General features: G+C 35.5%; 1 protein-coding gene across 1 annotated transcript in view; it reads right to left on the bottom strand.

Annotated features, from left to right (window-relative positions):
* Positions 1–27,685, bottom strand: part of LOC129219366 (solute carrier family 4 member 11-like) — a 718,088-nt gene that overhangs the window by 21,756 nt on the left and 668,647 nt on the right. The window contains exons 14-16 of the mRNA XM_054853742.1: positions 27,152–27,362; positions 14,155–14,261; positions 8,491–8,656 (exon numbers count right to left, since the gene is read on the bottom strand). Coding sequence (XP_054709717.1) covers positions 8,491–8,656; positions 14,155–14,261; positions 27,152–27,362 — 484 coding nt within the window. The remainder of the gene's footprint in view (positions 1–8,490; positions 8,657–14,154; positions 14,262–27,151; positions 27,363–27,685) is intronic.

Here is a 27,685-nt window from a genome sequence, read left to right as displayed (position 1 = left end):
TTTTGTTTTGAGGCTTTCCTGGAATCGGGGGATTTAAAATGCTTCCTTTTTGGGCTTTTTTCCGCAATTTGCCACAATACGGTATGTCCACTGTTTTTATTATTTTTTTTCCAAGCCTGAATGTTGAACACACGTCAATTGACATAACTTTTTATTTTCGAGGAGCATCGTGCAGAGCCTTGCGACGCAGCTAGTTAAAAAATAATTTGCAATACATCTCCTATTTTATTTATTGTTTTTCGGTTTTCTTACAATTTTAAGCAAAAAACCTGCTATTTTAAAGTTGTTTAACGAAGAAAAACGACAGTTCGTTTGCTTGTTGTGCCTCGAAAAACAATATTTGATGCGGTATGCCGCTTCAAGTAGCTTAGAAATGATAGTCGATGTCCGGAAAGTGTACAAAAACGAGCAGTGAACATTTCGGTTAATCGTTAGGTCATCCAGAAGCGAGTTCAATGAAATCCATGATTTTCCATGAGAGAAGTCGTTCATAAGATGGGGGAATTAGTGACTGATAAGTGCGACTTACGGCAACAAACAGCTCGTACAAGTTTTACGAGTTTCAAAAAGTTCAGTCATTCGTATGACTCCAAAGATGACAGAACGTTTGAGACGGGCAGCAAGACAGGATCACCTTTCACTAATTTACCGTTCAACCACCTCATAACCCCCAGAACAATATGATTTCGTCTGTAGACACTCCAAGCACCTTAGAAAATGTAAACATCGCCAAAATCCGAAGCAGGCTTTGTCTGTGATGGAATCAACACAAGCAACAAAACATCTCTTGTTTTTTGTGGATGAGGGCCATAAAATGAATTAAAAAGAGTACCAGAAGAACATTTTAGAAGCTGTTGTACTTCTGTGGATCTAAGAGCACTTCGGCACAGCAATGTAGACTGGACATTTCAATTTGACTCCACACCAGTTCATACGGCCAAAAAGACAAGAGTAGTGCAAGGTGCAGTGTTTTTGACATGGTATCATCTTTAGAGTGGACGCTCTACTCGCTAGACCTCAATCCCATTTATTACACTGTATGGTCTGTTTTAGAGTCAAAGATTTACCCTAATCCACACATAAGTTTATACTCTCTAGCAGTGGCGTATATATGATTTTATTTTGGACAGGGCCCAAAACCAAGATCTGGGCGGTCATTCCAAGCTCGTCAGCTTGCGAGATCGAGATTTTCGCTCACGTGATCGATGGTGACGTAGAAATGTCACAAAATCGTATTCTAATCTACTCGAACCTAGCCACAAGCTAAGTTCGAGTAGATTAGAATACTACTACTTTGTGACATTTCTACATCACAACCGATCACGTGAGCGAGAATCTCGATCTCGCAAGCTGACGAGCTTGGAACGACCGCCCAGCTTCTCCCTCCCCCTTTTGCAATTTCTATTTTTCTTGGGGGGGGGGGGGGGGGAGCAACAGTGCCTTGATCTTCTCATTTTTTTCGAGGTGGGGCAAGGACTTCATACTGTCACCCAGTGTCGAAACCTTAAAAAAAAGTTAAATGAGAGCACTCTTAAAACACTGTGGTTTCTAACGGGGAAGGAAAAGGGGGTCCGGGGGTTTTCCCCGGAATTTTTTTTTTTGAAATTGTAGTCCTAGGAACGCAGTTTTAGACGGTCTCTGATGATGCTACGGGAAGAAAAAATTCGGGGGGTTTTCTGCGAAAATGTTTAGATTTTGAAATCTTAAAAACGCCATTATAGACTATTTGTTGACGTTAGGGTAATGAAAGTAATGAGACTTCTTTAAATTGCCCACCCGATTAATTTAAAAAAAAAGAGAGAGAGAGAAAGAGCGAAATCCATCACCCCTCCGCTCAGTTTTTCGAAATTGAAGTTCTGTAAACGCAGTTTCAGACTAACTTTGATGATGTTATGGGCAGGGCGGTTCTGGGGTTCACCAAAAAATCTAGATTGAAATTGAAGTCCTAAAAAACGAAGTTTCAAAGAGATATTCATTGATACAAGGGGGAGAGATTTAAATACTCTCCACTTTTCGAAATTGTAGGTTTTTAATTTTTAGATTCCATACGGGAGCAGTCAAGGCCTCGTCCGAAATAATTTAGTAATTGAAGTCTTAAAAACGTGATAGTGGACCATATTTGGAAACGTCAGTGGTTTTGGCAACGTTAGCGTGATTACATGAATAGTCAGCAACTTTTGAATTTTTTTATTTTAAGCTTATTTTCAAAAGCAAGTCAGATTTTTTCCCCAACATTAGGCAGTTTTTGGAAAGGAAAAGAGAATCCTCCCCTGAAAGATAAAACTCAATTTCAGGTTATTTTTGGAGACGTTTAGACATAAGGAGCGGTTAGGGATCTTCCTCCGAAATTTTTCAAAATCAAAATCCTCTAAACTGCTACCTATTGAAACTGACTAGGTTTGGTTTTAAAGATAAATTTCGTGTTAGTTAAATTATTGTTTAGCTCAAGATTCGGTGGGTTTTCACTAGGTTAGTTAGTATTTTATAGGAGGCACTGACTTCAAAAGGCGATTAAAAACTAAGAGATTGTATATAATTAGTTAGGTATTAAAATAATTTGTCATATATTATTTAAAATCAGTGTTTATTTTATAATTTTGTGTTTAGTTGATTTTTGTACTGGAATTGTAAAATAAATTTGATTTATAGGTTTAGGTAGGAAATCGTATGTAAATGTGACCAATTATTTTTTGCTTTTTAATTCCTGGGTGTTTTATTTTTTTTTTTTTTTAAATTTAAAAATAATTGGTCGTTACCTTAGTGAAAGGATGTTGGTTCGGGGACCTTCCCCCAGAAATATTTTGAAATTGATGGTCGAAAAGTGCCTAAACAAATACGTTTTTAGGACATCAATTTCCATTATTACTCCAATCGAACAACTAAAACTTATTTTACATTTCTTGCAGGAGACGAGAGTTAAGGTGAGAAACATTTGAAAACCCTTCTTTTAAGACTGACTAGGGGAAAAGGGGGGAAGGGGTTAAAGAAAGAGAGGGGAACTTAATTTGCTAAGCAATAACCTGCATCTGTTAAATATTTTTAATTTAAAGATTTCTTTTTGAAAGAATCGAGTTTTTTTCCCCAACATTATTTTTATTTTTGTTAAAATATCTTCGCTTTCCCAAGACGCGTTCTTTTCTTGAACCAGGGTTCGTACTCAATTTCAGAAATAAAATGAAGGATTTTTGAAGGAGTAAAATCAGATTTCGAAGGAGTACTAATGGGCTGTAATTAAATGGTGCCGCCCTTTTATTCATCGTATTTGAGCCCCTTCCCCTTTGTCACAAATTGTCACCCTTCACCTTACCACTCCTCATCACATCATAGCATATTGTTGTAATAACTGTGTGATATCACTTTTTGTCACTCAAGCTCTTACCCTTGCCACAATTTCATGAACTCGTCTTTCCAAGTTATAACATCACTCATGGATGACATCACTCATGGATGACCCTTTCACTCATGGATGACATCATCCCCCTTGGATGACATCATCCCCATTTGACTCATGGATGACCCTTTCACTCATGGACGACATACTCATGGGGATGATAGATGACATCATCCCCATTTCACTCATGGATGACCCTTTCACTCATGGACGACATCATGGATGACCCCCATCACTCATGGATGACATCACTCATGGATGACCCTCTTAATATTGTCAGAACTGCGATTTACTAAACAATTGCTTCCTTTAACACAATCGCTTAATATAGTACAACTACTTATGTATTTTTTAATATTTAAATAATAATTGGACAAACTGACTTTTGCTGCTGAGAGTGTGGAGGAGGGAAAAGCAATAATTATAAAACTTGAAAAAAAAAAAAAAATAGCTAAGCACAATTTAAGCATGTTTTACTTCACTTATGAAATGTCTTAGTCATCTAATAATATTTTCACCTTCAACTTTTACGACTCCTATGCTCAATTCGTAAATCACATCTTTATATAAAAATAAAATAAATAAATATACGAAATTAGTACATCAAAATCGAAAATGTACCTTTGCCCTTGTGACGATGTTAAGTTGTCGATTGAAGTATTTTAAGTCACTGTCATAGAGGAAAATTATATAGTCTCGAACTAAAAAAGAAGGAGTTTTGAGGGAGTTGAAACCAAAATGAAGGAGTTTGAAGGGCCCTTTAGTAAAATCTCCTGAATGAAGGAGTATTGGAGGAGTTTTGAAGGAGCGTACGAACCCTGTTGAATAAGGGGTACGGAACCCCTGACCCCTTCTGAACACCACACCATTGCCTGGTGCCTTCTAAGGCAGGGTTCCCAAACTTTATCGCGGCGCCTTTTGAAGAATTAGAATTTTCTCACGGCATCCAGTCTAGTTTTACATACATATTATTGTTTCCATTGACACTTCGCGGCACCCCTCACCTCTTCCTGCGGCACCCAGTTTGGAAATCCCTGATCAAACGTATTATAAGTATTATTAGCACAATTATTATTTTTTTCATTCATTTATTCATTTGTTATTATTACTTTTTTTTTTTGTAGCCTAAAGTTTGTAAATTATCTGCGAGCAAACTGAAACCAAATAATAAATACTTTTAGTTAATTTTTTTCCAGAATTTGGAGGGGGCTCGGGCCCCCTCAACCCCTCCCTTATATACGCCCTTGCTCTCTAAACCAATTGCTTAAAGGGAAATTGCTTAATAGAATTGATTAAAGGACTTGTGGCACTTGAATGAAAATTTCAATAAGAAGTTGCAACTCCGTATTATTTAAAAAGGGGTCCAGTTTGAAACCAATTAATTTATTGATGGCTAACGGTCTTCTCATATTATTATTTTTTGTGCTTTGTTAATTTACTTATTTTTAATAAAGTTACAGGGAAAATTGCTTGCCCGAGTTTTTCATTTCTCGCACCCTGTACATTTGGTTCGCACAGTCAGCAGAAACATAGTTCTGTGATTAAAGTCATGCTTGTTTGTTTTATGAAGAAGGAAAATAAATTCTTCACTAAGAATATTGATTTAATTTTTGTTGCAAAAAGTATTAAATGTTTTTTAATCTATATGCAAACTATATTATCATACAACAACTTGCATTATCAAAGTTAGACAGTATTTTAACATTCAAGGAGGAAGTAGGGGGAAGAAATTGCATCAGATTTTAAGTATGAGAAATTTCTAATCACTTTCTGCTGAAAATTTCAATTAAAACTTCATGAAAAAATGAAAAAATTCATTTTTTCAATTTTTTCGGAGCGGAAATAAACCCTTCGAAAAAAAACGTTTTTTTTTCCGAAATTTTCCGTTTTAATTCCCGACTGTTTTCATCTCTAATTGCAAACTAATATAAAATGGAGAATAACTTTTATAATAATCAAATCATTAAATAGTAAGAAACACAATGTATGTGTTGAGTTATCAGTAAGTCTGAACCTCATTTCAGTTCATAAATTTCCTGCAGTTGAAAATACTTTTTCTGTATTCTCAAATAAATCAGTCTCTTGCTTGTTGGCTCTGTATTTTTACCCGACTACGGCAGCGCCAAAAGTAAGGGCTAAAGGAATAAGGTATTGTATTGAATAAAGTGTCAATCGATTCGTCATTATGACTTGGGTAACATAGTCTACATTTTAACTGGCTTCAACTATAGGAGGAATCGATTTTACCTTGTAAACAACGAACCAATTTCATTCCTCTCCTTTTTGTTTTAGAGAAGGTTTTAAATAAACTTATTTATTTGATGATTTAACCAACATTTGTTTTTCAAATATATACATTAATCAGTTAATATATAGCAGAATATATTTTTTTAAAATTATGTACAGCAAGATTAGATGTATCTTATCAACACTAAACACATTCACACACCTCTCTCTCATCTCATTTTCTTATAAACTTTCACCTTGAGTACTAAGCTTACATTTCACACATACTCATACTAAGGGTGTCCTAAAAGTTCTCACTTGCAAAAAATTGGAATTTTACTTGCCAAGTAATTAAAAAAAAAAAAAAGTTTCCAAAATGCTAAAAATTTCATTTTTATCAAGTGTTTACGAACTTTTGGAACAACCTAGTATTAACTACGCCTATGCTGTATCTCGCAGGAGGAGATACGAGCGGATAAAGAAGGTGATTTATATTGTCCTATTCCGTATACTGAGCAATTGTTGAAGTGAAAACTTCTTTAGGCACTTTAAGCATTTTTGAGGCGGGAAAAAACCATCCATTTCACGACACCGTCACCTCACCTCACCGACATTTGAAATACAGCTCATGCGCGGCTTCCTTCAGTTCCTTTAATACGTTGCTTTCGATTGGAACTGCGGACCTCAGTAGCACTGTCAACAGCACATGAGTCTCATAATCCGAGTCCTGAGTGAGCGTGAGTTCGACCCTTACCCGGGTCAATGCATTTCTTCTCCAGAAGAAAACAGTATGAAATTTATTTTATATTTTTGAAGTGAAAACTTCTTTAAACGCTTTGGGCAGTTTCTGAGATGGGGAAAACAACAATGTTTCTGATATCGGTGATACATGTGTTTGTCGTTGCTACTCTGCTAATGATCAGCTAATTGTAACGGTTGCTGTTTATATTTCACCGACTAAGTCTATAAACGAAATACTAGAGTTTTTTTAATAAAAATTTATTTATTTTTTCTAAAGACGCTTCTGTATTACTTCAAAATAAAATTGGGAAGAGCTCTGGTGATTTGCCCATGATTTTGAGAGGGGATTTCAATATCAACTTTGTAGATGATAAAGATCTACAATTAGTTTTTAATTTTTAAGTAGATAATTTAATTTAACGATGTTCAATGATTGCAATCTTAGCACAACGAGATATAAAACTGCAACTGATGCAGTATTTATAAGATACTAGCAAACATACCCAGCGTTGCCTGGGTCAGTAATAATACTGAGAAACAATGGATAATTTATTTAATTTATTTTCAGTTGTGCCCCATGGTTTCACCCGAGTTAATAAGACAACATTGTATTAAAAAACCATTTTAAGTAAATCACGCCATGAGATATATATATATATATATAGCAAAAAATTCCACACTTTTATCCGCATTTGATGTTTTTCGTTAAATAAGAAAATCGAAATGAATAAATAAATAAAAATGTCAATAAAAAATTAATTAAAAACCCTTGATTTATAAATTAATTGATTTTTAAATGAGCCGAGTAATAAACGCTGAAAATCTTCCCTCTCACAGCCGGGTTCAAACACTAGGTCTTAGGGTTGCTGGCCCAGCGCTTTACCGACTGAGCTATTCGGGCAACAAAAAGTTCGAGTTATTGATGCAACAAAAAATGCATCATGATCATTATTGATTTAATTTCAAGCTATTGTTGCTCCACTCCTATCAGTCATAGCTTGATGTTATATGGCCTATAGCCTTCCTCAATGAATGGACTATTTAACACAAAAATAATTTTTTAATTCGAATCAAACATACAAACTCTTCAGCTTTATATTATTAGAATAGAGTTAAATAAATTCGAATCAAAGTTTTTTACTTCCTATTTTAGTTACCATAACCAATATTACCAGTTTTGTAACATAATGATAATAATTATGATGATCAGGGAGAAAAAAAATAACATTTTTGAAAAAAATTTTAAAAAGTCAAAACTTTTTGACTTGAATCTGATTGTTTTTCTCGAAATAAACTCCGAATTATATGGGCATGCCTCAAAATTCGAATTTCTTGGCATGCTGGTCAATCTCACGGCATGTCGGCTCTTTTCGGCATGTCAGCTGAAAAGGGGTAATACAGTAAATTGATTACGTGGAAAGTTCAGTATGTGTACTGTTTATTATTTTTATTGAATAGAAAACTGAATAACACAAGATAAGAATTTATTTCAAGTATTTCCTATATTTGCATCAATATTTAATATACACACGAACTGAACTAGACCGTACCAAAATGCATATAATTGATGCTCGGATTGCTGATAAAAGTAAAAACCAGACTGTAGCTGATATTTTGAATTTACAAATTATAAAATTTTAATATTTGAAACTACAATCAGTTTTAAATGAAAATTAAACACACACCACACACGCGCAGAAACACACCAAGTTTATTTTGTATTTTTAAGTTTCGACAGTCGTCGAACGTCGTTAAGTGTCAGGAGTTCCATGACTTTTTTTTTTTTTAAATCATGAATGTCCTGGAATGTTTAATTATCAAGTAGTTATTACTCACGCTATTGTATCACTCGTCTTTTTGTTGTCGCATTACAAGTAAAATTAAAATTTAAAAAAGTTTAAAAAACTGCAACCCGAATACGGGAAAAAAAAACACTAAAACGTAAGAAACAAGGAAGGTGCTGTTTGATACCATTCTCTTTTTGAGAAAAACAAGTCTTTTGATATGTTAGATATTCCAACATATTTAGTTCTATTGAGGTTCTCGGTCACTTGCACATTAATAATTTTGTAATACAATTCAAATCCCGTTGTCAAGTTCAGATTTTGCATGCCTGTAATCTTTCGACTTACTTGTTGCATGGATTGTTCACCATCGCAGCTGAAATATTCTGGTCCATGAAAAATAGCAGCGAAAGGACAAATCCCATGCCCAATGCTCCTATTGAAGCAGTCCAAGGAAGCTCCTCAACTGGGGCTCGAGCAAGAGGCAAACTTACATTATATCGGAACTGGTCGGCTAGAAAGAAAAACAGAAATTAAACAAAAAAGTATTTTTTTTTACATGTTGGATACTGTTTTGTTTACTCACAGTTGATTACTTTTGAATAGAGGTAGGTAGGGCCGTAACCAGATTTTTGTTTCGGAGGGGGTTTTACCAAACACATTTTTTGAAACATTTATATGTTCTATCAAATTTGTTTTCATGAGTATTCTTTTGATTTTGTAACAATAGATTATCTCTATTATAGATCAATTCGGCCGCTAGAGGGCGCCTGTGATGCAGGGAGTGTTTTTTGCTGCTAATTTGATAAGTGTTTTTTTACTATAATTTTTCATTATTACTGTCTAGTTTTAGGTTTTTTTTACTTCACTTTATCATGTAATTTAGTTTTATTGTGTTTTGGGGGCTCATTTTTGCTGTTATTGTATTCTTGAAGTGTTTTTGCATTTTTTGGAGCTAAGCCTAACATGTGGTGATCTCCTGGTTTTTGATCTTGTGTGCTTTATTGGGTGTAGCAACTCTGTTTATTTACTGCTGTTTTTAGTATTTATTCTGTGTTTTTTTGCATTTTTATCTTACTGTTTTGCCTTTTGGAACATATTCACTGAGTAGAAATGGGTGTTATATGCATTATGAAAGAGGTAAAGAGTGGGAAGGGGGACAGGTGGATCTCTTGTGATTTATGTCATATGTTCTGCCTGTATAAGGGGGAAAATGAGTCTGTTTTTGAAGAGGATTATATTTGCACTAAATGTGCTGAACTCTCAGACTTAAGACTTAAGATGCTAGTTTTGGAAGCCCAGTTAGCATTAGGGTGTAAGCCAGTTGTAGAGGGTATAAATGTTCCAGAGATTCAGGGGGAAGTTTCAAATGAGGAGTTAGATTGGGAAACTAAGGGTGTAATTTTGGGGGACTCTATGGTAAGGGAGGTGGGTAACACAGTTGGGAGAGTAAAGCGTAAGGTGGCTAGGTGTTGTTTACCAGGGGCTCGGGTAAAAGACGTTAATATGGTTGCTGAAAAGAAGGGAGTATTGAATAAGGAGGACATGGTTACTTTGTGGGTGGGAACAAATGATGTAGGCCACAGTAAAAATGAGGAGTTTTCTAGGGAATGGGAATCCCTGTTGGATAAAGCAACCAGCTTTTCGACGAATGTCCAAGTGGTTGGTTTGCTTCCCAGGTATGGAGTGCATAGGAGCTGGCTAAATCAACGTGCGAGGTGTATGAACTTGCTACTGAAGTCAATTTGCGAAAAGCGCAGTATCAGGTTCATTGATGTATGGAGTCACTGTAAACGGGATTGGATTGCTAGGGATGGCCTGCATCTGAGCTCTACAGGGGTCAAAATGGTTAGTGGATTGATTTTAAGGGCTTTGGAGTCAAAAAACTAAGTTGGAATGGGGGGCATGGTTCAAGCACCAGGTATCGAGAGAATGTAATGTTTTTGGGTATTGCTAGAAATGGAAATAAAGTGACAAACAAGAGTAGTAATGCTAACAATTGTAATTTAGGAAATTTCAGGGTGTTAAATAAAAGCAACTTAGGCATGCTTAAAGTTTTCTATACCAATGCTCGCAGTATTAGGAACAAGATGGATGAATTGAAAAGCATAGTTATGGATGAGAAGTTGGATGTTATCGGAATTACAGAGACATGGGCTACCGAATCTGATGCAGAGTTATTACATATTGCTGGGTATAATTTATTCAGACAGGATAGAGTAGGTAAAAGAGGTGGTGGGGTTTTATTTTATGTTAGAGACAATTTTATTTGCAATGAATTGGTCATAAATGATAAGCCTACTGATATTGATATGGTTTGGCTGGAGTTGATGAGCAGTAAGGGCATAAAGCTACGCTTTGGAAACATTTATAGGCCACCTAATTCAAACCAGGGACAAGATGAACAGATGTACCGTATTATTAGTGACATGTCTAGTAAGGGATCCGTTATCATAATGGGGGATTTCAATTTTCCGGGTATTGATTGGAATAATTTTTATCCTGGTAATGGCAAAGAAGAGGAATTTTTAAAAGTAATTGGTGACTGTTTCTTAGATCAAGTTGTAACTCAGGGAACTCGAGAGGAGGCCATTTTGGATCTAGTTTTTTGTGACATAGGTAGTTTTGTTCAGGGGTTGAGTGTAGGGGAGCATATTGGAGATAGTGATCATAACAGCATTAGGTTCCGGGTTAAATTTGAAGTGTGCAAAGATGATAATTTTAGGTTTGTGCCCAATTTCAGAAACACCGATTTTGTTGCACTTAGGCAGAGCTTGAAAGAGGTTTTTTCGTCAGGGTTGGAAAATAGCGACGTAGATCAGCAGTGGACGGAATTTAAGGATAAACTTGCTAAAACCGTTGGGGACTATGTTCCATTTAGGAGAAAAGGTGTTAGTACCAAAATTTGGCCCATGTGGTTCTCCAGGGAGACTAAAGAAGCTCTTAATTATAAGCAAGCCACTTTTCGTAAGTTTAAAGAAACTGGTCAGAGTGCGGAGAGGCTCCAGTATGGTAAGGCAAGGCGAAATTTTAAGTATTTGGTACGGATTCAGAAAAGGGAATTGGAGCAAAGGCTGGCAGATGACATTGATGGGAACCCTAAGAGGTTTTTTGCTTACGCTAATTCCGGGAAAGCTCGAAACAGTCCAATTGGGCCTTTGGTTGATGAGCATGGAAATTTAATCCAAAACGATAGGGATATTGCAAATGTTCTAAATAACTTTTTTTCCAGTGTGTTTAACGATAACTGTATCTCAACAGTTGACACTAACAAGACACAAGCTATTATACAGCTTGAGGATTTTGTATTTTCCAGGGAGGAGGTTTTATTTCATTTGAAAAAGATTAAAGCAACTAAAGCTCCGGGACCAGATAATATTTATCCAAAAATTTTAGTTGAATGTGCAGAGGAATTAGTGGATGTTATTTTGAATATTTTCAATGCTTCTTATAACTCGGGGACGGTGCCAGAGGACTGGAAGCTGGCTAACATAACGCCACTTTTCAAGAAGGGGTCTAAAGGTATTGCTGGGAATTATAGACCTGTAAGTTTGACTTCGGTGATTTGTAAGATTTTCGAAACTTTGATCAAAATTAAGATCATGATGTTCTTAGAGACTAATAGTCTGTTGACTAGTTTGCAGTATGGTTTCAGGAAAGGTAAATCCTGTACTACTAATTTATTGCATTTCTACGACAAGGTTACCTCAGCTTTAGATAACAAAAAATGTGTGGATGTTGTTTATATTGATTTTCAAAAAGCTTTTGACAAGGTACCGCATGTTGCTCTTCTCAGCAAGTTAGCTGACATTGGAATAGGAGGAAAAACTTTACTTTGGGTTAGAAATTGGCTTACTGGTAGGAAGCAAAGAGTAGTTGTGAGAGGAAATCATTCTAATTGGAGTGATGTTTTAAGTGGGGTTCCTCAGGGATCAGTTTTAGGGCCTCTTTTGTTTATTATATTTATGAATGACATCAATGAAAATATTTCTGGAAGCATGAATTGTTTTGCTGACGATGTAAAAGTTATGGGGATTGTCGAAAATGAAGAACAAGTAAAACAGCTGCAAGAGGATTTAGATCATATTACTACGTGGGCAGATAAATGGGGTATGGCAGTTAATGTAGGGAAATGTCAAGTGCTACACTTAGGTCTTGGAAATAAGCGTATGAGATATCGTTTACAGGGTTCAGTCATAAATCAGGCAGATAATGTTATGGATCTGGGTGTCTTTATAAATCAGGACTTCAAGTTTAGTCAACAGTGCAGTATTGCTAGTAACAAAGCCAACAAAATGCTTGGGTTCATCAATAGATCTATTTCAAACAAATCTAAGAAAGTTCTTCTGCCTTTATATAGGAGTTTAGTAAGACCTCATTTGGAGCATGCTGTTCAGTTTTTGGTCGCCTTATCTGAAGAAAGATATTTTTGTATTGGAAAGGGTTCAAAGAAGGGTAACTAAATTAGTAAGGGGACTCTCAGATTTAGATTATGATACCAGACTTAATAGGCTTAACATGTATAGCCTGGAGCAAAGGAGAGTCAGAGGGGGACATGATTCAGTTATTTAAATTTATCAAAATGAAAGATGTAAACGGATTAAATTTTTGCGGGGGAAAGCAGGACAAGGGGTCATTGTTTTAAGCTATTTAAATCTGAGGCTAACTTGGAAATCAGGAAAAACTACTACTTTAGCAGGGTCGTGGGCACTTGGAATAGCTTACCGGAAGAGGCGGTAATGAGCAAGGGAGTGGATAGCTTTAAGAGGGCCATTGATCTTCATTGGGGACTAATTAATTGACTAGGACCAGCCTAGCTGGGCCCAGTGCCTGTTGCTGGTCGTCACATTTGTATTTGTATTTGTATTTGTATAAATAGAGGGAGGGGATGTTCTTACAAAACGCCATATTGTTACATAATTAATGAATTTCTCAATAACTACCATAAACACACAATGAGTTTGTACAATTTTTTAGTCATACTAATTTCATTTCACAAATAAAATTGAAATAATAATAATAACAATAACGATATTATTTTTGTCACCAAAATATAAATAAATAAAGTAAATAAATGAAATTAATTAATAATGGAAAGCATTTCTTTGGATGAAAAATTTCGGAGGAGGTTTGAACCTCTATAAACCACCCCCTTGCATACGGCCCTGGAGGTAGGCATTACCTTGGTATCTAAAGTATTTGGCGTTTGTTGATGAAATGAACATTCTTTAGAGGTGCCCACCAGGAGGGAGGGGGGGGGGGCATGGGCGCTGGCTGTGCCATTGAAATTTTTAGGAGGGGGGTGAGGGGAATTTCACTTTTTAGGAAGCTCTTACTTTGGGGGGGGGGGGGGGTTATCGTGATATTTAGGGGGTGCGCCCTTGCCCTTAGTGGGGGTGGACACTCCTGCATTCTTGAAACAAAGAACTTTATAACAGTCATAAATTATACAACGTTAATAAATTAAGCCTTTTTTGGAGATTAATGAAATTGTAGCTTCTGAATCTTTAGGAAAAATGACACTGGAATTTGGGGAAATACAATGAACTGTAGAAGACAGCGCAGATTAAAAAGGAGCTCAGTACAGCGTAATTTCGCGAAATATTGGTGAAACACAAAGAATTTCTTTAAAAGTTGTATCAATATTTCCGAAAATATTAACATTGCAGAATAAGAGGTAATGTAACAAATTTTATCATTAATCAATGTTTTTCATGGTACAAACACTCCAGAATGGGCCAAGGTCTGACGTTAACATGTTGCCACGCCCATGTGTCCTAACTTAACTCTTCCAGTTCTCAACGTAACTCAACGTAATCTGAGATTTGAATAAAAATACATTATTATTAAAAAATAGTTGTTACTTTCATTTATTAAAGGCTTACAAATTATCAGCATTTCACAAAATCAAAAGTTGTGTTCTGAAAGATAAGATTTAAGTAAAAGAAGCAGCTCGTTTTTCTATTAGTAGTTTCAAGATAGTTAAAATGGACAATTTGAATAGGTACTCACTCGCCACGTCCCTGAAAACGAATGATCCTAGGAAGCTCATCGAGATAACTGCTACAGGCAAGGCGTAATCGGCCAAAATTTCACGTTTACTGGCCTGCAGGTATGGCCTGAAAAATAAAGCGAATATTAATACTAATACCGAAACCGCATGGCAATGGAAAACCAGTAACACAGTTCAAAGGAAGATTAAAACAAGTGAAATGAAAGAAAAAAAAATAGTTTGAATTTTGAGATCGTGAATTCAAATTATGTTTTTCCCAATCACGAATTGCTATAGGACCCTACTCGTTGGGTTTCTTGTTTCTACTAATTGCTTTCATCGCAACCATAATTTAAATTCAAGAAGTCAAAATTCAAACGAATGCCAGAAGCTGGATGCTGAATGTTATGTGCTGGATGTTGGATGTTGTGTGCTGGATACTGTTTTTTGCGCAAAAAGGAATGTGTAGAGTCGAGATGATCGTTTATAAGTAATTCGATTCCAAGGCACATAGACGCATGTATTATAAGCATAGAAAAATAAAATCAAAGGATGGACATCATTTAACGGTCAAGTGAAAACAATAAGCAATTCGTGTTTGTTCAAAAGTTTATTTAAACTGAATCGAGGAAATTAGATGGATGAATATTTGTGAAATTGAGAAAAGCTACTTGCCTAATCCATTTGCATGCGGGGAGTGACATTTCTATGCGTAAAAAAATATATTTGAAAAGTAATGATTCGTACGTGTTACGGGCGTGATCGTATAGTTACGCCCGCCGCATGGACAAATCATTAATTTTTAAATATAAGGGATTTTTTCGGAAAGTTGATACTTCATATTACAATACACTGATGGACAAAATTAAGAGATGGAAGGCTTTTTTCACACATTTTTCGGAAAATATCGCATAAAACCCGGACAGTTTTTGCCATATAACGGCACTATGGCACTGGTGTCGCTGGGAGGAGTTTACATATTCTTGTGGGCGTTGCTAAGGCAGCAGGAATTATAAAAGTCCTGCAGCCAGCTGCTCAGCTCATTCCACTCTACAGCACAGTAGCAATTTGTCTTGTGTTTTTTTAAATATTCTTGTTGCTTTTTGTTGATTTTTAGGTGAAATGAGCGAATATCATCGTTTAGACGAAGATATGAGGTGGATAGTTGTGGATAGACTTGAGGCAGGGCAGTCTGAAGCTCAGGTTGCTGGGGTGTTGGGTGTAACTCCAAACATTGTTTCGAATTTGTGGAGTCAGTTTAAAAACAGTGGGGCAGTGTCCAGTAGACCAGGACAAGGTCGTCCGAGAGCAACATTGCCCAATAAAGACCAGTATTCGTTATTTACAGCCAAGCACCAGAGGACGTCTACAGCGACACAACTGTCTAAGGACCTCGCTGCTGCCACAGGAACATTAGTTTCAAGACAGTTGCCAGGAGGCTCGGTGAAAGAGGGTTGTATGCCAGGATGGCCGCCATTTAAACCCCACTCACTCACTCCCTCTCACAAAAGAGAGCGTGTACAATGGTGCAGACAGCACCAACACTAGACACAGCTCCAATGGGCTAATGTTCTTATCACAGCTGAGTCCAGATTCAGCCTACAACCTTATTCTCGGCGAATATTCATATGGAGGGTACTTGGGATCCGGTACCATCCCAGTAACATCATGGAAAGGGACCATTATGCTGGTGGAGGAGTGATGGTTTGGGCAGGATACCCGCACACCACTCCATGTGTTTGACACTGGTTTCATGAATGCCCAGAGGCACAGGCAGGAGATCCTACAACCCTATGTGTGTCTGTTCAGGGGTGCTCTTGGCCCTGAATTCGTTTTTATGGACGACATTGCCCGACCACATAGTGCTGTCCTGGTTGAAGAATATCTGGAAAGCGAAGATATTCACCGAATGGATTTGCCAGCCAAACCTCCTGACCTTAACCCCATTGAACATGCTTGGGATGCTCTTGGGAGGACTATTGGAATACGCCAACCCCCATACAGAGCCCTTCTGGTGTTAAAAACTGCGCTGGTGGAAGAGTAGTCTTCCACAAGCACTCCTTATATCTCTTATTAACAGCATGGATACTCGTTGCGCATGCTATCTATCTATTAGTCAGAGGCGACCACACACCATACTAGAAGCTGCGACACAGCATACAAGCCTCACTTTCATTGCCACCTTTCATCATGAAGTTCAGTCCACATTGGACTATTGGCAATAACTCTTGCCAATGATTGGCACTTTAGGTTTTGCTTTGCACACATTATTGCCATACTATAAGTTATATCCATACCAAATTTCATTTATTTTTATGCAGTATTTCTGGAGATGTTTGGAAAAATGCCTTCTATCTCTTAGTTTTGTCCACCAGTGTACATAACGATTCCTTATTCGAATATATTCCAATTAAAAGCCAAAGTTTTAAAATCCCGGGAGTCGGAAGTAAAGTGTAAATATATTTTACACTCGGAAAAATTGGATTGGCATCCTGCCCTTATATGCATCCAGTTCACAAGCATGGCATTTGAAACAATATCAAATTTTAGTCTATTCAAAGTATATACTTGGTACAGTCATATTCATTGTAAAATCAAATTCAAATGATTTTTTTTTTAAAGAGAGTTGATAACTCATGTTACATAATGGTTCCTTATTCGAATGTATCCGAATTAAAAGCCAAAGTTTAAAATTTCGGGAATGAAGAGTTAATATATGCGTCAACAGTGCATTGGAAATATGCCAAATTATCATATAAAACTATTTTCAACTTATTTGAAAATGAATTTTTTTAATCGGTTTCCATCTGAGCAGTTTCAGAATCAAACTATTTTTGCAACGTAATGTTCGGACTATTTAGACAAACCATTTCCATATTCCACAGCATCTATGTACTCTATATACATGAATTTAAAATGTTTCGTATGACGAAACAAATAAAACGACAATAGCAATACTTAAGTAAGAGTTTCACGAAATAAAGTTCCTTTTCATAATTCTACTGACTCCCATTGTGCTAAAATCTTGTTTCTGTAGGCGGAGATGCGGCTCGTTGAACCGCGGGGCAAAACGCTGGACCGGTCTCAATAATTGTAATACTTTTAATATTTTTTAGTTTAATTTATGACCCAACGAATAGCACATGTAGTCCTACAAATCCTACAATAAAATCACATTTTACAGTTATGTTGAACATATTGAATTTCAGAAGCATAATTTTATTTTGATTTTTTCAGTACTTTGTAACTTTTATTAGTCAGCCGCTTAATTTGTTAAATGGTATTAATGAAGTATGGAGTAGTAGTAGTTGGTCATATCAACAGTTTTATATGTTTAATTGATCTTTAATTTTTTTTCATGCTAAGCTAATAAAAACATAAGTTAATTACAATATGGGATAATACTTACTAGAGTTTCCAATTCCGCGCCTAACTCAGTCCCGCGGGATTTCGGAATTGCAAGGAGCTAATCCCGCGAGATCCTGAGAAATCGACCTTTTTCTTCTTAAAGTTAAATTTTAATGTCAAATAGAAAAAGTTGTGCTTTTTAGGAAGGACTCCTTTTGTTACTTGAATTAGTAGTTTTCTTGAATTTCGTACACCAACTGTAGAGTACTACAAAGTCACATCCCAATTCGCAACTATCGTTTGGAACGCAAAAGTGTGCCCTAAGAAAGTGCATTGCTCGTATGGGATGGGAAAGGATTTTTGCGCAAAAAAAAAAAAAAAAGTGCTTGATGAAAACGCGTGCTGTGGCTCCACTGCAGTTGGTTTTACTGAGATTAAATAAATTCCGAACAGTTAGCAAAGTATCCTCTAAGCATCATCACCTTCTAAAGCACATTTTTCTTTCCTTATGGGGGTCTACTTTGGTTTTGTTCAAAAACTGAGAATTTCGGACAAAAAACGATGCTTATTTGATTTGTGTATTCCTGTATCCAATTTAAGTTGTATTGAGAATACCCACGTTGCTTCATTAGCGTTGGTCATTGTATCAATGCAGTTGATTCGTTACAGCAGGGGTGAACGCTGAATGGTTTCACCAAGTCGCCATCTCATTAAAAGTTTTCGGATAGCTTCGCTAATTCTACCTCTCACTTTAAAGCAACAATCAAACACTTAAGCAGCTTCACATACTGCACGAGTTTTCCTGTATGTTTCATCCAAGTTTCCTTCTCATTTTTTAGAGTAGTGCCGAATTTTGAGGATTGCTCACTCAATTCAGCCTACATAGTTTTCAAGGCACCACCTACATTTACAAGGTGACAAAGGCATCGGTAGGCACTTTCTACAGGTTACAGAGCACAAATTATGCCAGACTTTTCATTCCTTTCTTATTCGGAGAAAAATAGTGTGACGTTTTAGCAAGTTAAAGGTTTTGATTAGAAATCCTGCTGTATTTAAGTCTCAATCCCGCGAAATTCTATGCGGGATCATGCGGAATTCGGGATCGGAATTGAAAACCCTAATATTTACCATTAAATTGTTATAGAAGTTGTTTTCGAAAAGCGGACCAACGCACCCCATCCTCGGGTCACATAGGTCCGCTTCACAGTGTTCTGTTAAAAAATTTATATAAAAAAAAGGTAATGATTGATAAATGAAAGACTAAGATTGATAAATGAAAAATACGAGCTGATCTGACCCATCTGATAGTCTAATCCCGTTTCTGTTCGATCTGTTTGATGCCATATATTTGTTTGGCACAAATAATTGATAACCGAGTTTCATATTTTGTAAATATTCTTATTGAATAGCATATGCCTTAGAAAGAAAAGAATATGCACAAGCAATAAACAAGTCAGTTAAATGGCATGTTCATGTTTTCTGACATCAAAAGGACTTTATTAAGTCGGCAGAGAATGTTCCATAGATGAGCGTTTTAGATTTGAATGCGATGATAATTGTTTTTATTTTCATAAAATATGGAAAAAACATTACTATAGATGATCTTATTGAACTACCCTGGCTGGCATCTACTATTTACTATAGCCCATTAGGCGCAAAGTCTCCCATTTGGGAACCTTTGATTAAAATTGTTTTCCTCATCAAATAATTAGAGATTCATTTTGAAATGCTTATAAATTGAATAACAGAAAACCTAACTTTATTGGTAATTTTCCCGAAAAGTTTGTAATGTAAAGTATTTATTTATTTTTCTTAATTTAACGAAAAATCCTTTTTTTCGTTTATTACGAAGAGAAAAAATCCTTAAAAATAATCAGTTCAATTGCAGGAAATTAGAAACATGGAATATGAAGCACAATAGATCTTTTTTCAAGTCATATCAGACAGGGATCAAGAAAAATAATTTAAAAGAGTTTTTTAGTGTTTATTTACAAAAGTATCGAAATGGGAGACTTGGCCTGTTCTGATTAGCAGAAGAAGTCAAGGCAAGCAGAATTAATAGTACGCAAGCCAGGTCATATTCGGTCACAACTTAGGCCGAATATTCGGTATTCGGTTAAATCACTACGGAGCATGCCAAGTAAAATCATGACAAGAAGTTTACATGTAAAGTTTTTAATGGCCGACCAAATGCAAAGATTTTTTGGCCGGCCCTGTAATATTGATCTAAAGGAACTAATCGCCAAGGCATTTGTTTCTTTTTTAGTCGAGAAGGCAGATTTCAAGGTGCAGTTTGAAGTTATATCTGTTAAACATTTATATTCACATGACGACACAGAGCAAGGTTTTGTCGAAGCAGAAAACGGTTCGACACTTATGCATGAACTTGCAAAATTGTACCTTGAGATATCCAGGAGTTAGGGTTCGAAAGACAACTCCTTACTTCGATGATGAAAATTCTAGTTTTTCAAAAGAAAAAATTTAAGTCATTTATCTTTTTTTTTTCGAAATTTGCCGCGGACCTCCTACTAAGTATCGGCGGACCCTCAAGGAGTTCGTGGACCACAGACCACAGTTTGGGAAGCCCTGCAATAAAGTTTTAGCCGGAAGCGTTCAGTAAGGGAGATTATATTTCAATAGAGAAATTTCTTCACATTTTTTTGAAATCAAAAATGCCGTTATAATTTTAGATTTTGCAACAAGCTTTAAACAATATGGAAATAATATATGCTAGCGTATTATAATGAGATAAGTGCAGCATAACTTGTTTGTAAACCGCCAGATTCTGGTCGGAAATTTGAGAAAGAAAGCTTTAATGGAAAAGGCTTAAACTACACATAATGCAATAAATGTCTCACTTTGTGTTTCTGCAATTAGTTGTAATTTGTTGGGCGAAATCGAAGAAACTAAAACCGTTGCTAATACCCCGAACAGAAAGCCAGCAGCCATTTATCTTTAAAAACATTTTGATGATATAAATTATTTCATTAAACATGTTGTGAAGCAACCAAAATGTAAATTGCAAAAAAAAGAAAAAAAAACGCCTGTGTGGGGGGGGGGGGGGGATACACAGTTAGGCTGCACAAATATATCCGAGTTCCATGTTATACGAGTATAGTGATTAGCGTCATTGTCATTTACCCTTGCTCGATCCCCGACATGGTTCATTGAAGGAACCTGCGACTTCTTTTGTTATATTTGGCAATTCTCAGGCTTTTCGCTTAGAGGTATTGAATTGTGCGAGAAAAGATCCGTTTCATACAGAAATGTATAGGAAAAAGGAATGAAACAAGAATGAAAACTTACAAGTCCTGTATATTAAAGCTTGAATACGTTAAATATGTACTTAAAGTACCAATAACTATCTTTATTAATTACACGAAAATGATTTCATAGTTTTTTGACTGGATTTAGCCAGAAATTATTCAGGTATCAACATATTGGTAAGGATATGTATGTTATCCCCATTAAACGCCAAGTCTCCCATTTTGGGATCATACCATATCTCCTAACCTAATAAATATTTTAAAAAAATAAATAAATCAAGCTACGTTTGATTCGAGATGTTTATTGAGCCTTAAATCATATGAAATTTTAGATATTTTTCGTGTGGTTCATATAGCGGTGTTTAACAAGATAGAGTAGTTTAATAAAGAAGCAAGCGAAAACAGAAATTTTCCGTCGCATATTACCTCCTCCTGCCAAGTGAAAAGCTTTGGGTTTCAAACGTTTTATATTTCGAATCGTTTATGTGTTTATAATAATAATTAATAATACCGGTTGGTATACATTTTTTTATTTATCTTTTTTTTGCTTTACTTATTTAGCGATTGATTGATGATATATTAATATAATTTGGATTGAGTTTTTCAGTGGCGCACTCAAGATTTTTTCCTGGGAGGGACTAGACATTTTTCACAGGCAAAATCAGTGTTTTCTCAACTATTCCCAGATTTATGTAGATTCTTTTTTTAAATTTCGTATCAGTAAAATTTTATTGCAGTTTTCATTTTAATTATATGTCAACTTTATAAAATTTCAGGGAAGAATGAAATTGCGTGCTCCTGTTCTCAGTGCGTTCTCTCTCTATCTATCGAACCTCAAAATCAGTTTAAATTTGTAAATTATAAAGGACACACACCAACTTAATTATGCTCAAATTAAGAAAAAAGCATTGAATAAAGAAAGCTGCAACAAGTACTTTCTTTTTAAAGAAAGATGCCGACTCCTCTGTGGAGAGAAAAGTCGATTATCGGGAAAAGAGTTTTACGTTAGCCGTATTTTAAGAAGAGTAATTTTCAAATATTTTGTAAAATTCCCAAAATATTAAAGGACAAACGACGCAAATGTAGGCCTTCGTTTTGGTCTGGTCAAGAAGATTATGGCCAAATCTGAATTTCATCTTATCTCTGGGAGGGGCTCAAGCCCCTCAGCCCCCTCCGTTGGTGCGCCACTGGAGTTTTTCAATATTTGTAAGTTACTGAAATTGTTCGGTAAGCTGGAAAATATATTTTTATTTCATCTCATTAGTGGCACAGGAAAAGGTGTGTTCTCTAAGCCTGGACCCTTCTCTTAAGTTTTAGTTATTTTCTTCTGTTTAAAAGTTTTTTTTTAAATCTTGTAATCAATTTTATATAAGTATGGTTGTCTACGTAAAATTAGAATCAAATTATAACTGGCTTCTATTTACATTTCCAAATATCTGTACCGATTATTTTTAAGATGGACATTCATTGGACCTTATCCATTAATTACAAACGTCCAACAAATTATTACAGTCTTATTTTCAGCCCTATTTATATTTTTAATTTTCTTTATGGTTTAAAATGATTGTTAATAACAATGATTTATTCCCATCACAGAAAGTGTAAAAAAGACTTTTTTTATTGTAAATTGCTATTACTTATGGATAATAGTTAACTTTTCATTTTGTTTTGGTCATATACTCAAATGAGAATGTGAATATACGCTTATAATCTAAAATTCTAAATCAATAAAATATATGCGTGTCATTTCAATGAAAAGGAAAAAATCTTGCTCTGTAACTCTCAATGCAGTACATTTATTTCTAGAGGAAATAAAATAACTTTAAATATTTAACAAAATCATAAATATTTGATAAATGTCAAGCACTTTTTGAACTACGACAGATTGACTCCAAAGAACTTGCACTTAAAATTCTTTAAAATATCTCGTTTGAATGAGCTATATAATTTATTATTCTAAACTCTATCTTTGTGATTCTCTTCTTTCAATCTTCAGCCTGTTTTGTTTCTCATTCTTTTTACTTCCTTTTACAAAAACGGAAGTATTGTATTCGCGAAAAAAATTTCACTCAAAAATTGGCCTTAATTTCCATTTTTCTCTACCCCGAATGAATGTTGAGCTTTTTTTTCGACCCGACCACTTGTGGATATATGCCCAAAAACCTACAGGTAACCCGAAATATCCATTTTGACCACCCCCGAGTTGATTACAACGAATTTTCTCGTGACGTCTGTATGCACGTATGTATGTGCGTATGTGTGTATGTATCTCGCATAACTCAAAAACGGTATGTCCTAGAAAGTTGAAATTTGGTACGTAGACTCCTAGTGGGGCCTAGTTGTGCACCTTCTCTTTTGGTTGCATTCGGATGTTCCTAAGGGGGTCTTTTGCCCCTTTTTTGGGGGAAATCATTGTTAATTTCAATGTAAACTCAAGTGGTGTTATAATTTGTCAGACACTTGGCGACATATCGCCAGTCTTTTGGTCGCCAAGTTTTGTCGCCAACTTGGCGACAAATTTGGCGATGGTTTTTTTTAAAATTTGGCTTCAATTTGTCCACTGTTTGTGATATTTAGAGAGTAAACAATTGAATCACATTAAAATTGCCAATAATGGGGAAATGACATTAAATTGGAGTAAATGACATTAAATTGAAGTCATGTGATGCACACATCAGCTCGTTGGTTTGAAAAATGAGTGTAAATTGTACACTCTAGAAAAATTCATCCCCTAAAAGAAGCGAAATAGCGGCTACATTTCGGAAGTAGTTTGTAGCTGATACATTAAAAAAAAAAAAGTAGTTGAGGTTAACTAAAAGTAATTGTAGTTCACAACAAAAAATTTAGTTTTCCGACGACTGCTTAAGACCGATGATATTAACGCACTTTAAAATCATAGTTAATTGTTTTGAAACTACGGAATGCGGGAAATGAATGTCATATGTATAGCTTGCGGTAGGGTTATCATTAGAGGAAAAAAAATGGGTCAGTAAATCTCACCCTCTCTTGAAGTTGAAGGGCTCGAGGCAGAAATGTGACAAGCCACAAGGAGTGACTTTTGGATCAAAATTTTTGTTTTTCATAACTTAAATTGAAATAAACATGACCATGGATTATGTCATTTGGAGAAAAACTTATCTGGTTTTAGTATTGTAGAATAGAGAATGTATAATACCTTTTTGAAAAATTCTACAAATAATTTTTATAAGTTGGAAATGATCTACTGAAAATTCACATCGTGTGGCATATCACATTCTTACCCCGAGCCCTTCAATTAGAGTGAGATTTCTAAAAATGAAGACATATTTTTAAAAATATTTTATTGTTCACTTTAACAGACGTGACAAAATCGTGAAAGTCCCTCCTCAAAATATATTTCGAATAAGATTTCTGTTAAAAGGGCACGATCCTTGCACTTCACCAGGAAATTAGATAATAAATTACGAACGAAATAAGACTGCTCATTTAAGGGTGTCCAGTTCGATGTTTCTTTACATGAGCTCAAAGAGCAAATGTGATTAAAAAACTTAAAAAATGAAAAAATTAAGTTGCATCTGCAACTGAAAAGAAAGTTTCGTCAAAAGTGAGAGCAGTACCCTGCACGTGTTCTAGGGTTTCCTTCTGTTATGAATTCTGTTTTTCATTGGATGGAGGGGGATTTATTTTGTTCTAACTGTAATGGAGCTGTTTTTCAAAACTGTTATTCTTACTCTGAAAGGTATTCTTAAATGTGTGTTTTATGGAAAATATTTTGTACGGGGATTTTTTGGTTTGTGACTGGCCTGTAATGGAAGTTTCTCGTAGGCAAATTCAAACACCGGACAGAAAAAACATGGTTTCCACACTGCTTATGAAGAGCTCCCCCCCCCCCCCCCCCCCCCCAGTAGAACTTTGCAAGTGATGTTTGGTGCTTCAACTACTGTATCATCCTGTGAATTAGACAAAATTTGTCAGAGTTCCACTCTCTCGTGTTTCAAAATTTTGAGCAAAAACGCTAAAATGCTTATTTATTTTAGTTGCAGTAAAAATTAACCAAACCAAACCCTGTGGCACTGCAGCCCGTGAGGGCTAAGGCCTACTGCTCAACTCAGTTTTCCTGACCAGGGGCTCTGGGGTGCAAGGCAGATGTTCCGGTTAAATGGTCATCCTAACGCGGAACCACCAATGTTTGGTTCCCAAGTACGCTTGGTACTCATTTTATCAACCCACTGAAGGGATGAACGGCTGAGCCAACCATGACCGACCCAGGAATAGAACCTCTGGCCTGTGGCCACTGAGCCACTTGGCTTCTGCAGTAAAAATTAGTTGCAGTAAATTTAGTAGCAGATATTTTTTCATTCCAAGATTTCAACTGTGAGGAAATTTGATGCACAAACCACAAAAGGTGAGTTAAGTAATCTTAGAGCTTTCAAAATCGCCTCTTTTGTACTTCTTAGACTTTCCATTTGAGAATTTTCATTCGTTTCATGTTTGAATTATAAGTGCAAGTGGATCACACTTGCAGCTTTCTCACCCCTATCCCCTAATATCTATACTAAAACAGCACACCTTCGATCTGGAAAGAGACGAGGCGGACATGTGTCAACTTACACACTAGGACTCTTTGTTTTGCACTTTTTTTTTCAGAGCGAAATGTAATACCTGCCAAAAGTGACAAATCCCAATGGATATTGCAGACATAATTTTTTCTTCAAATTAAATTATATCTTCTGTGAGAAGTATAGAATCAGAAATTTGAGCAAAAATCAATAAAAATGTTTACTAATTTTAGTTGCAGTAAGAAGATCATATTTTTGCTTTAGGACATGTCAACTGTGATGAAATTTGATGTTAAAACGTCAAACGGTCAGTAAAGTGATGTGTCACTGACATAACTGAACTATGCTCGATGAGCATCGGGGCTGCGAATTACAATTAGAAATAATAAAGCAAAACAGCTGTAACGTATACTACATAGCAGAATGAAAAATTAATAATAATGAAGATAATATAAAACTAACAACAATTGCAATATTATGCTCAATCCATTTGTAAGGATGTCATATTTTTGCGCATATATTTGCACTTTACTCCCAGAATTTTAATTTTGGCTTTTAAGTGTGATATATTCGAATATAAAGAACCATTATGTATCATAATATGAACTTTCAATTGATATCAACTTTCGGAAATAAAATTTTGTATTTGAAAAATCATGATTTGTACCTGCTGCGGGCGTGATTGTATGGTCACGCCTGCAACACGTACAAATCATTATTTTTTGCATAAAAGAAAATTCCTTAAAAAGTTTATACTTCATATTATGATACATAATTGCTCTTTATATCGGAATGTACAGACAAAAAACAAAAGCTAAAATTTAAAATTCCACGAATAAAGTGCAAATACATGCGTAAAAATGTTCCAAAAAACATTTGTGCAAATGGAAAATGGATGAGCAATATATATATATATATATATATATATATATATATAATACAGATGAATCCCGCTGTAACGAACCCTCAACGAAATGGCATAGGAGATCACTATAACCGAGTGTTCACTGCATCTGATTTTTCAAAAAAAAAAAAAAAAAAATGGTATAAACTTGCTAAGATTCTTATGTCTTTATTGCGATATTTCTGTTAGTGATTAGGATATAACTGAGTAAAATATTGGTATTAACTATTGCACTCTATAACAAACTATAAACATTCATCTTTATTTATTCAAAAGTATGAGAAGAAATCTTTTTGGTTACAAGCTTTGGAGTTATATGTACATTTCGTTGATTTTTCGGTCAGCTATTGTAAACAAATCTGCAACATGTTGAATCTAGTTTCTGTCGTGAAAAAGCCCTTCAGAACACTGACAGCTGCCTTCGAGTTACAACTCTGCCAGATAAAGGCTACAGTAAATTTAGAAAGGAAAAATTCCTTGCAAATTGAGAATAAGGCTAATTTCCGGTTTCAGAATAAATTTAACTTAATCCCCAACAGAAAAAGATTTTCGCGTGCCTAATTTAGCCATGTTCAGTGTGAAGTTCACAATATTATTAGATGAATAATAAATGAAATAAATTATGGGATCTTCGGAAAATTGGTACGGAACATAGACGGAACAAGTGCTATGAAAAGTTGTGAAGGTTTAGAAATTTTTGGACCGTTATAGCCTATTCTCAAGCATTTAGTGATCGGTACCAGCGTTTGAAAACGAATTAACGATATAGGGCTTCAGTTGGGACCATTTAAAAGGTTCGCTTTAGCCAGGGGATAGTAATATCTCGGATTCGCTTTGGCGTGGTTTGACTGTATATATATATATATATATATATATATATATATATATATATATATATATATATATATATATATATATATATATGAAATAATATTTTCGTTGTGTGAATAAGAATACTTACGTTTTATTGAAATTATAAAGAGAAACCGCGAGCCACACAGTACCAAACATGAGGAGCAGGAAGAGCAGACTGTTCTCTCGCTTACATGGAGTGGACAGAGTAACCTCCCCTTGAGATTCGTTGATACTGGAGTTACTGAGCCAGAAGGGAAATTCCACTGTCGGATTGCTCTCCTCCATGCAGGCAGGAGAGAAATAATTGTGGTTAAAATCTGGAAGCACAAGAAACCACTTGTTTATTAAAATTAAAAAAAAGAAACATTTGATGTTCATTAAGCTCTAAATGCACTTAGTTATAAGTAGCTTCTATACTTCATCTAGCTTGTGGTTTTACAGGGGATCACTATTAAAGTATGAGCTCCCAAGTTTAAAGGAGCGAGGGTTATATTCGGGCACAAATGGGCAATCTGGGGCTATGGACCTATCATTTCTTGTAATTTAAGGGGGTTAAACTAGGTGAGGCATGGGTGCTACCATGACAGCCATGTCCCACCTAGTGAGTCCACGCTCTTTGCCTTGTTAAAATTAAACACCA

The sequence above is a fragment of the Uloborus diversus genome, chromosome 3 (assembly GCF_026930045.1).
Source record: "Uloborus diversus isolate 005 chromosome 3, Udiv.v.3.1, whole genome shotgun sequence".
Lineage (NCBI taxonomy): Eukaryota > Metazoa > Arthropoda > Arachnida > Araneae > Uloboridae > Uloborus > Uloborus diversus.
The sequence above is the reverse complement of the archived record's forward strand: the minus strand, read 5'-3'. Positions and strand labels throughout refer to the sequence as shown.